This window comes from Pelophylax lessonae (assembly GCF_965119305.1).
Source record: "Pelophylax lessonae genome assembly, chromosome: 5".
In the NCBI taxonomy this organism is placed as follows: domain Eukaryota; kingdom Metazoa; phylum Chordata; class Amphibia; order Anura; family Ranidae; genus Pelophylax; species Pelophylax lessonae.
In genome coordinates, this window is record NC_138772.1 from 161,259,055 (window position 1) to 161,271,249 (window position 12,195).

The window sequence follows — 12,195 nt, forward strand, 5'->3', positions numbered from 1 at the left end:
TCCATGCTATAGTCCTGCTTTGTGTCAATTGTATGGGCTGTGGCCCCACTCTCAACTTGTGCTAGCATCTCCCGCTTTCCCTTTACATGACGCTTTCCATCACATCCATAAACGATAAGTGCCTTAACCATCCCTTTAAATGCTTTTTGTTATGGAAGGAAGCAACTTTACAAAAGACTGACGTGTTATGCATCCAAGAAACACATTTCCCGAAAGAACAAGCATCCCGATGTACACACCAATTGTTCTCACACTGCTTTTTCGCCAACGCTGATAAAAAAGTGCAAGGAGTTATGATAGTGGTAAGGACCTTTGTCGCTTTTTGCCTAGATCACATTGATGTAGATCCTGCAGGTAGATACTTAATCCTCTCAGCCTTTTTCAACGATCGCCGTTGGTGATAGCCAACATATTCTCTCCTAACATCCATCAGAAGTCTTTTTTAATAAAGCTATCCTGTCTAAATTAGCCCCCTACTCTAAAGATCAGATTGTGATATATGGAGACTTCAATGATGCTGTTGACTCCTCCATTGATTCTTCCAGCACAAACAGAAGATGATCATCTGCCCTGCCCTCCCTGCTCCTTAAAGAAGATTGGTACGATGAGTGGAGATGCCTGCATGGTTCAGAGTGGGACTACTCGTTCTTCTCTCCCACCCAAAAATTATACTCCAGGCTCTATCTGTTTCTTGTCTTTAAATCCACACTCAAATGTGTTTTTTCATCATCTATAGAGCTTATAATGTGGTCCAACCATGCGCCAGTAACTCTTTCATTACATTTTACTCCCACCCCGAAATCCAGCAGTGTGTGGAGGTTGAACACCTCAATTTAGACTGATACACAATACAAGCAGCAGATCGAGTCTGGAATTGAATCCTACTTTTGCCTCAACATTGGCTCTGTTTTTATACCCGAAACAGTGTGAAACGCCCATAAATCAGTCATCAGAGGTCTGTTCTTGAAGTTTTGTGCTCAATAGAATCCACTGGCGAGATTTAGAGGCAGTTCTCCTTAAGTTCGGGATGACGAGCAACCTCCCGCAGGCCATAATGGGCCTATATTCAGCTCCTAGTGCTAGAGTGTGGCCTTCGGGCTACCTATCTCTATAACTAACGAATCCATTCTCTAAAACTAACAGAACCCTACAGGGGTGCCCACTATCCCCCCTAATTTTTTGCATTGGTAATAGAACTACTAGCAGCGACCATTAGAGCCCACCCCTCATAACTGGTATTTCTGTTGGAAAATCCTCCCACAAAATAGGGCTGTACGCCGATGACCCTACTCAATCTCTCCCTGCTTTGCAAAATGTGCTACACAATTTTGAGCAAATTTCACTTTACAAGCTCAATCATTTAAAATCTTTTTATGTTGGTTATATGTCTTACCAGCACTGATAAGGAGAAAATATCACAACTGACCCATTTTTCCTGGGCACCAACTCCCACCCTCAATTATTTAGGGATTCAGGTGGTCTTCCCTTCATCCCACCTGGTCAGCATTAATTTAGAATCTTTATACCATAAAATCTACGACACTAGCAAGGCCCTGATACTGAGGCCTCATGGGCAGGACAAATAGCCCTGAGGAAAATTTTCCTGTTACCTCATATACTGTACTTCTTTAGAACTCTGCCAATCACCTTCTTAACATGCCACCTTACTAAACTACAAGGAATTCTAAACTCTTTTATATGGCAACACAAAATATCTCGGATAAACAAATCAGCATTATACCTGTCAACCAAGAGGAGTGGTATGGGAGCTCCAGATATTAGAGCATACTACCTGTCAGTTATCTTGGACCAAGCTAAATTCTGGTGGTCGCCTCATTCCACCTCTGCCTGGCAGCAAATTGAGCGACAAGTATTTTCTCAGGAAACCTACGCCAAGTACTATTCGCCTCCTGTCTCTGCCATGGCACCCCTAGATCCTTTCTAGTCACCATCAACGCAACTCTTAGAGTGTGGCGTTCTATCAACTGAACTCAGGCTTATCGCTTCAAACTCTATCTTACCTTCCACTAAATACCAAAGAGTTGCTCACTCAAGACCTATCTCTATGACACTGGTTTAAAGGTGGTGTGTGCAGTATTGGTTGTCTATATACTTCACAGGGGCTTGACTCCTTCCACAATCTATCTGTGACCTTCAACATCCATAACAAGAGCTTTTACATATATTTCGGCATCCGCCATGCTTTATCATCCATAAAATGGTTCCCTCAACCAGCTGACCCGAAACCTTATTCTTTATTATGAGTCTTGCAACACATCCATTAAAGGAATATCTACTATATATACACTTCTCACCACCCCTCAAGCTGACTACAAATCCCCTGATTATGACATACTGGGAATCATCTCATCTCATTTCTCTGCCCCTAGTGCACTGTGGCATAGAGCTCTTCAGAAGCCCCAAACTTTTTCCAAAAATATTACACATTGGGAAACAGTTAGGAAAATTTGGAATAGATGGTATTATACTCCTTCCAAGTTATCAATTTTTTCCCCTACACTTTCCCCTAAATGCTGAAGGAATTGTTCCTTGGAGAGATCCCCTCATCAATTCTGGTTGAACTGCCCTGTATTAGGACCTATATGGTCAGAAATAGAGGCCTGCCTCAAGTCACTCATTGCTGTCTCACTAACCCTGCAGATGGCCCTTCTTGGAATAGGACTTGAAGCTTGGTACCCATCATTAAACCCTCTGATCACACACTTCCTAATCGCCACCAGGCTATCAATAGCCTGATGCTGGAAGAACCCCAGCCCCCCCACCTTCCAACTAATACTCAATGCCATTAATGATCACTGCGCCATGCAGTACATGTTTGTCAAGACTCACCTAACTGTCCACAAATCTCTGACACAATGGGAGCTATGGCTTTTAGATCCTAGATGCACTCACCCTCAATAATCCCATCAGTCTCCCCTGACTTTACTCACTTTATTTGACCCCGAGAACCCTATACCCGAAGGTGCCATCTGCTATTCAATCTCACAATTATGGTTATTATATAGCTACCGGTTATCACATATATAGATCTTTAAAGATTTGAAGCGCTTGTTCACCTTAAACTGCTCTACAATTCTTAACTTGATGCCTAAGGCATTACTTAGTTACGCTTTTGAAAAGTTATCCACAAATATCTTTGATACTCAATATTTTGTATACATAGTTGCATTCTGAATTCACTTTGTAGCCTTTCATGGAATTGTATTACTCTCTATAAATCTCATAAAAATGTATGTGGAAAAAAAAAGAAAATACCAATTTAGCAATTGGTAATTGCATAGGCACTTCAGGGGGCTCCAATGGCCTTCATGACATGGACAGGCACACTAAGGTCTCATTCACATGGGCATAAAGCACAAGCATTTGCTTGATGTTATTGCATTGCTGTGCTTGATGTTATTTTTGAGCTGGCCAGCAACTTGCAAAGTTTGCCAAATGCCTCAATTCAAGTTATTAACAACATGTCTCAAACACCTGGCAAACGCACCTTAGACACTCATATGGCTTTTGGGAAGGTTTTCCGATTAATTAATTTACTTTCAAAGAAAGAAAAAAACTGTTTAGCAAGGCGTTCTAAAAGCTTTTGACAGTGCCCTTAAAAATGTATCCTAAACTTGTAAAATATGTCATACAATTCTTTATGCCACCCATAATTGGTTTAACACACTTTTCTTTTTAAGTCTGTGTGAACTGACCTAAATGTATGATTTGGGGTCCTATCATGACTTAATTTTTTTTTTATTTATTTTGTACAATGCAGGCTAAATTGCTTTAAATATTGAACTGTTTATTTTGTTGTTTGTCAAAAATGCACAAATAAAGCAAAACTGGGCATTTAATGAGTGCTCCTATAAAGGTATTACTTGATACATTTGCATGTTTAAATTGCAGCATGTCAAACCAAATAAACTATGTGGATTTTATTCAACTAAATCTTAAAGGATAAGTTCACCTTTATGAATAAAAATAATAAATGCACATATTTTTGAAAAAAAAAAAAAAAAAAAAAAGTGCATTTTTATCTTTTTTTCAGCAGGAGCCTCGAAAACATTGCACCCACAATCAGTAGAGCACAGGTGCAATGTGGGCTCCTTCAGACATTTCCTCTGGCTTTTAGACTATACCTCTGTATGGGCTTTCTGTTTGAAAGCCAGAGACCATGTCAATGGTCATCAGTGCTCCCTTAGCCCACTAAAACGAATCTGCTTGTGATGGAATTCAGTATTTGTAGTTTATTCATTCACATGAAACAGTGAATGAATGACATGGCTGTGTGAGTGGAGCCCCGCACAGCCCCACTGTTTTCAAAAAATGACAGTGAGCATGGGGAAAATGATATAAAATGGATATATATATATATATTGATATATATATACATATATCAATATATATATATATATATATATATATATATATATATATATATATATATATATATATATATATATATATATATATTAAACTATATCAACTATTATTTATCAAGTACGTTTTTGGCTTGAAATAAAAGTATGTTTATTCTCGTCTCTATTAATTTTAAATATCAAAATCTTTAGCTTATCTTTTTTTTTTTGGCATTCTATTCTTGGATGTTAGTTTCAATTGTTTTGCAATAACTAAGCAAATGAAGTAAAAAGCAAAGAATCAGATGTTATGCTTTAAGACTAAAGCCTGGTATACACTAATAGTCTTTTTTGTTCAACCCAAAAAACTGACAGCTCCAGTCAGTTAGTACAGCAATTTCCCCCACTGAGCTGTTGTGTTCTGACAGGGGGATAGCCCCCACAAGAACACTCCAGTCAATGCTCTCAGCCATTGGGTGGGAGCTATGATCGGAAGCTGGTTGGCTGCTGGTTTTCCAGCATGCTCGTCTGACAGAAGCCAGCCAAACAGACGGCTTCTGTCGGACCGGCTGGCATACACATGGGCCGAATGTTGGCCAGTTTATATTGAACTGGCTGATGTCTCCCGACATTTGGCCCGTGTATACTAGGCATAAGGTGAACCGAAGAAAAGACTTAAAAGTAAACATGTTTAAGAGATAATATCATCACATTGTTTGTAGAATAACCTTCTTCAAACGGTAAAGAAATATCAGAGCATGATTGACTTGAAATGATGTGCAGTTCAAAATGCATAGGGCTGGGTTTAAGAAAACTGAAGCAAAAGTGGGGCAGCTTCTCACAAAAACACACATTCAAGGTTTCATTTTTCATTCTTTAGGAAAATGCATTGAAACTTACTATGAGTGTTCATCTGCTCACTTTCATGTGGTCATGGGTATATATACGAACATTTTTGAAAAGTCAATCTACGCTGATTTGTTTGGGATTCAAGGTGACCCCTACTGAATCTGTATCTGCTTGTCCATTGTGATCTGTTTGTCCTCTTCTGCTTATTGTTATCAATTACTCACAAGCCCATGAATTTAGTAGTTCCAGGTCAGAAGTTAAAAGTATTCTTTTAGTGCTTATTAAAGATGAGGCTAGTCACCCATGAAGGAAATGTTTATTACACAGTCTTTACAGTCGCTATCCATATTTAAAATGATAAAAAATGCAATGGCAGTAGATCTTGGGGGATATGTCTCTAAGAGAAGATGCAGTTATTGCAACTTCACTGCAAGGTATCCCTGTGGCTATAGATATCATCAATTTTTACTGTAAACGCAGTCCATCCACACAATTTGGCAGTATTACAATGGTGTGAACTTGTCACAATTGTCATTCTGTTCTGAATGGGTTAAGCATTTCTTAAAACTTTTGCTAACACTTTTAGTAGCCAGAAAAGCATCTTCTTTGTGTCCAAATTTATTTGTATCTAAGCTTAATACAAAACCCACCACCAAGTCTAATGCCTGCACATCATCTGCCTGTCCAGTGAGGGGTCTCACTGCACCTGGGGGTTCCTAATGAAGAATCCTTGGATTCAAAGGATGGTGCTTAGCCCAGACATCTGGGAATCCAAAAACATAGTTGTAAAGTTATACCAGTATTAGAGGGGAGCATAACTAAAGGCTAAAGACTACTTTTAAATGTAGCATGCTAACAGAATTAGCTAAGCTTAAAGGTTATTCTGTAACTAAAACAATGTTAATTCATACTGAGAACTGCATATGCTGATGCTTACCATGCCTTGAGTGTAGACTGGGGGGTTGCAGGAGTAAACTACTTTACTGCGATTGTGTCCACAGTAAGGGGTACCCTTAAGTTAATGCTCAAAACCAAAAGTATTGGTAGTCACAGTCATACTAAAATTAATGAATACTGTACCTCTTCTGATGTAAACATTACAAGTCGTGGAGTATTTGAAAGTCCATGCTCCTTTATGTCCGGACAGTGTTTGTATCTCGCCATATTTACAGCATACATATTTGAGACTGATCCACCTATAGGAAAAAAAAAGCATTTTAGTACATATACAGTTTGTGCACTTTTAGAACAAACTTTGAGCTGCAGGAAAGCATTGTCATTTGGGTCAGCATATTTAATTTTTCTTTAATAGATAGACCCTCAGTCAGCTGAGCTGTAATTGCTTATTCATTGGAGAGCTGTTTTTTTTTTAACCAAACTTTTTTTTTATTTTATTGAAGTAAAGTAGACATGTACAAATAACAAATTTCAACTTTTTCGTACATCAAGCATAACAGGTTGCATAAGCAAAGGTATCCAAATACAGTCTAGTAAGTGGTTTGAAAGCAACAAGACACTAGAAAACCCCCCAGTGACTGATACAGCTACTGTAAAGGCAATTGTCTCGCCACCTACTGAAACATCCACATATCTTAATAACCCATACACTTCATAAAGGAAAACCTGCCAGGAGAGGAATGATCTGGGGAGCTGTTTTTGAATGCATATTTAAAAATGTTTTACTGTATCTATACGCTTACTGTTTAAATGTTATTTCTTATAAAATACTAAACCTGGTACATTAATAGGATATGGCCACCTAGATGAGCTTAGCGTTTTGCCTCCAAACCTCTTAGAAAGTGTACCTGGAGACCGAAAATGCTAGACAGATTTAGCATACAAATGTAAAGAATTGCTGGTATAGTGAAGAACTGGTTCACCACTCCCACCCCAAACACCTTTCCATTAGCCTACTATTTAGATGGTCAACCTCACAGGTCAATAGGAAGATGCAAATGATGGATTGGGCAAGATCTGAACAGCACAAAAAGTGTCAGTATTTGCTTACTTGAGTGTCTTGGGGTTTTAGGTCTATAGACACTCGTTAAGATCTCTGAAGGTAGAGAGGCCAATTTTGGATGTGGCCAATTTAACTCACTTTAAAGTGAACATGTACTCCTTTTAAACTTAAACATAGAAGCCCTACCAAAGAATAGACATGATAAAATGACTATTATTACCTTTTATCTTTTTTTTTTCTGAGGCTTTGCTTTTTCTGATATAATGGCTTAATCCTGCTAACTGCCACTGCTGTCTTGGATAGATGTCACTGGAACAGGAATCCCAGTTAAAGACATCCTCTGTGCTGGCAGCAACCATAAACTTTTTGATCTCTCTGCACTTTTGGTCCAGGTTTCAATGGTTATCAGAGAAAATAGAAATTGTGAATCTACCCAGAAGTTCGCAAACAGCATCAGAAAACCAACACTAGTTATATATTTTTCCCAGTCAAAAAGCTGTATATGTAATTTAACCACTTGCCGTCGCTGCACTGCCTATTTACATCGGCAGTGTGGCTCTCCCAGGCAAAATCACATGAACAGGCGTCATCTGCCTGGGAGGCCACTAGGCGCCACGTGCCGCCGGTGGCATGTTCCCGCCCCCGTTCGCCCCCGGGGAAGCCAGTGCGTGCGTCAGGTGGATTGCCGCCTGACACCCCCTGATCTCCCCCCCCACTGACAGAGAAGGAAAGATGGCTTATGTAAATACAGCCGTCCGTCCTTTTCCTTGCAATGATCACAGAGACCATGTGATCCATCCTGCTATATAGGATCGCATGTCTCTATGATAATTTCAAAAGCCCAACCCCCCCACAGTTAGAATCTCTCACCTAGGCTTACATTTAACTCCTTGATCACCAATAGTATTAACCCCTTCCCTGCCAATGGCATTATTACAGTAACAGTGCATATTTTTAGCACTGATTACTGTGATAATGTCACTGGTACCCCCAAAAGTGTCAAAAAAGTCAGTTAGGGGTCTGATCTGTCCGCCGCAATGTCGCAATCCCACAAAAAAATCGCAGATCGCCGCCATTACTAGTAAAAAAAACCCAAAAACAATAAAAATGACATAAATCTTTCCCGTAGTTAGTAAGCACAATAACTTTTGCACAAACCAATCAAAATACGCTTATTGTGATTTTTTTTTACCATAAATATGTAGCAGAAAACAAATTGGCCTAAAATGTTAAATTTTGATTTTTAAATTTTTTTTGGGAATGTTATGTAGCAGAATGTGAAAAATATTTTGTTCTTTTCAAAAATGTCACTATTTTTTTGTTTATAGCGCAAAAAATAAAAATTGCACAGGTGATCAAATACCACCAAAGGAAAGCTCTATTTGCGGGAAAAAAAGGACGTCAATTTTGTTTGAGTACAGCGTCGCACAACCGTGCAATTGTCCATTAAAATAACGCAGTTCCGAATCGCAAAATAGGGCCTGGTCGTTAAGCAGCAAAATCTTCTGATCTTAAAGTGGTTAAACTACTTTCTTTATTTATATATTCTGTGTAAAATCATTCAGTTATTTTTCAAATTAGCCATTGTGACTACCAAAACATTTCTTCATTTTGATTTGCTGCCTACATGCTCAAAACTTGAACCTAAGTAGTTTTCAGCTCACTGAATAGGAAACATAAATGGCCAGTTCACCCACCCGCTCAAACATCTTGCTGCGGGACAGATTTCAGAAACCTGCTTGCCCACCCACCAGCTTGTTTTAAATAGTAAACAAACCTGAAAGCATCCTGATGATGTCATTGACATGGTTTTTGTGGGACTCTGTGCCATTTTTTTTGCATAGGGTCCCTCTTTAAAATCAATACCTGATCTTTGTCTAGGATAAGGGCCTGGCATGGATTTAGAGGGAAACCCACACCTTTTTTTTTTTAAACTTTATTATTCACTTTATTGCTATCACACAATGGGGCTAATATCCCCCTGTGATAGTACAGTAGAAATGACAGGTCATCTTTAAGGCTACATCAGGGGCCTATTAAACTCCTAAAATAAACTATTGTCCACAATAAAGCTAATCAAGCACAGTTTGTACTTGATCTTACTCCCAGTATTTGTTAGGACACTTAACGAGACCAGAACCAGCTTTATCTCCTCAAAGCAAGGGCTAGCTATCGGAGAGTTCACTTCCCCCTCCTCACTTTTCCATATAGGGTTCTATTGTACTGCAGCCACAGGATCCATTACCACTTCCTCTGACTTGAGCAACTGCTTTCCCCTGGCATGACTACTGTTTGTCTCTACAACCAGCTCAGACAGATTACTCTCCACACTGGGTTCGACTTTTGGTCCACAGATCAACAAAGAGTAGGTTCATTGCCCAAGAGTCCGTAAGGTTTCCCACGGGGGGGGGGGGGGCACCAAATCTGAACCTAGGTCTTCAGTTCCCATAGTAGGTTGATAATCAGACAGAGTGAAAGCCTGTCCAATGGTACGTCTATGGACGCATGAATGATGTCACCACAAGGAACAGTGTAAGAGTCTTCAAGCTAAGTGTTATTGAACACCTATGATAGGACCATATTTCTCCCATTGACTACCCATGATTGGGTACATTCCTCCTGCTTACCACCAATGATGGAGCCACATCCCTCACAATGCAGTGATAGTGATACATTCCTCCCCTGATCACCAACGATGGAGCTACATTTCTCCCTCTTATCACCGGTGATGGGGATACAATTCTCCCAATTACAACCAGTAACAATTTTACATTCATCCCAATGACCACCAGTAATAGGTCTACATTTATCCCACTGACCATCAATGACCATCAATGACCATCAATGATGGAGCTACATTACTACCACTGAACACCAATATTGGGGCACTATATTCTGACCACTCCAGCTTCCAATGACCAGTGATGTTGGGATATTTATTACTTTTTCTGATGCCAAGGAATGTATTACTTCTACTAGCCACTGAGCCCAGGGCATTTATTATTGATGCCTCTGCATTTTTTCCTACTGACCACTATGCCATGGCCTTTATATATACAGTATCTCACAAACGTGAGTACACCCCTCACATTTTTGTTAATATTTTATTATATCGTTTCATATGACAACACTGAAGAAATTACACTTTGCTACTATGTAAGGTAGTGAGTGTAAAGCTTGTATAACAGTGTAAATTTGCCCTCTAAATAACTCAACACATAGCCATTAAGGTCTAAACCGCTGGCAACAAAAGTGAGTACACCCCTAAGTGAAAATGTCCAAATTGGGCCCAATTAGGCATTTTCCATCCCCGGTGTCATGTGACTCATTAGTGTTACAAGGTCTCAGGTGTGAATGGGGAGCAGGTGTGTTAAATTTGGTGTTATCACTCTCACTATCTCATACTGGTCACTGGAAGTTCAACATGGCACCTCATGGCAAAGAAATCTCTGAGGATCTGCAAAAAAGAATTTCTGTTCTACATAAAGATGGCCTAGACTATAAAAAATATTGCCAAAATCCTGAAACTGAGCTGCAGCATGGTGGCCAAGACCATACAGTGGTTTAACAGGACAGGCTCCTCTCAGAACAGGCCTCACCATGGTCAAACAAAGAAGTTGAGTGCACGTGCTCAGCAACATATCCAGAGGTTGTCTTTGGGAAATAGAAGTATGAGTGCTGCCAGCATTGCTGCAGAGGTTGAAGGGGTGGGGGGTCAGCCTGTCAATGCTCAGACCATATGCTGCACACTACATCAAATTGGTCTGCAAGGCTGTCGTCTCAGAAGGAAGCCTCTTCTTAAGATGATGCACAAGAAAGCCCGCAAACAGTTTGCTGAAGACAAGCAGGCTAAGGACATGAATTACTGGAACCATGAATGCAGGTCTGATGAGACCAAGATAAACTTATTTGGTTCAGATGGTGTCAAGCGTGTGTGGCTGCAACCAGGTGGGGAGTACAAAGACAAGTGTGTCTTGCCTACAGTCAAGCATGGTGGTGGGATTGTCATGTTCTGGGGCTGAATGAGTGCTGCCAGCACTGGGGAGCTACAGTTCATTTTGGGAACCATGAATGCCAACATGTACTGTGACATACTGAAGCAGAGCATGATCCTTCGGAGACTGGACCGCAGGGCAGTATTCCTACATGAGAACGACCCCAAAGACACCTCCAAGAAGACCATTGCCCAAGAAGCTGAGGGCAAAGATGATGGACTGGCTAAGCATTTCTCTAGACCTAAGGCTGCATTCACACTTGAGCGTAGTGTTTTCGCATGTTTTTTTACCACGATTTTCAGGCGTTTTTTTCAATCGTTTTTGGAGGCAGGCATTGACATCTATCAAAAACGCTGGTAATCAGCCCAAAAAGAAGCTCATGTACTTTTTCCAGCTACAGGCGTTTTGCAAAACGCTCAGATGTGAACAGGGGCCATTTAAATGAATGGGGTTTTACTTGTTGGGCGTTTTGGAATGTTTTTTTTTAGTGTTTTTGGAGCTGAAAAACACTCAAAAAAACCCAGGTGTGAATGGAGCATAAATTCTATTGAGCATCTGTGGGGCAGGGGAAAGGTGGAGGAGTGCAGTCAAATTACATGTTATGTCCTTGTATTAAAGACAAGGGAAAATATGTTCTGTTTTTGTGATTTCTACATAGAGTACTCTTTACTATGCTGAAAATTTTACATTTTTATGTGGAAAAATTACTTTACTTTGCTTCACTGGGGGACAGAAATGTAGTAACCCCATTCCAAGGTGAGACCACATAGCATGTAGGAGAACAGACTTTTTTAAGTAACGCAGGGAGAACATTTTAAAAAAGCACAAACGCTTCATGTTCTTGGGAGTAAAACAAATAGCAAACATTTGGATATGTAGGATAACCTAATATATTTTATGTTGTTATTTATTTGACAGGTATTTCAGCCAACATATCAGGAGTCCTACATAAGATTTGACTTCAACAGAGGCAATCAAAAAAGGATTTATGGTAAAGACAGAAAATAATATCAACAAAGGAATTAAA

General features: G+C 39.8%; 1 protein-coding gene across 2 annotated transcripts in view; it reads right to left on the bottom strand.

The window, feature by feature from the left end:
* The window catches only part of GADL1 (glutamate decarboxylase like 1), a 426,922-nt gene that overhangs the window by 228,737 nt on the left and 185,990 nt on the right, over positions 1-12,195 (bottom strand). For both annotated transcript variants that reach the window (XM_082257434.1, XM_082257433.1), the window contains exon 6: positions 6,294-6,409. In XM_082257434.1, the coding sequence (XP_082113560.1) occupies positions 6,294-6,409 (116 nt within the window). The remainder of the gene's footprint in view (positions 1-6,293; positions 6,410-12,195) is intronic.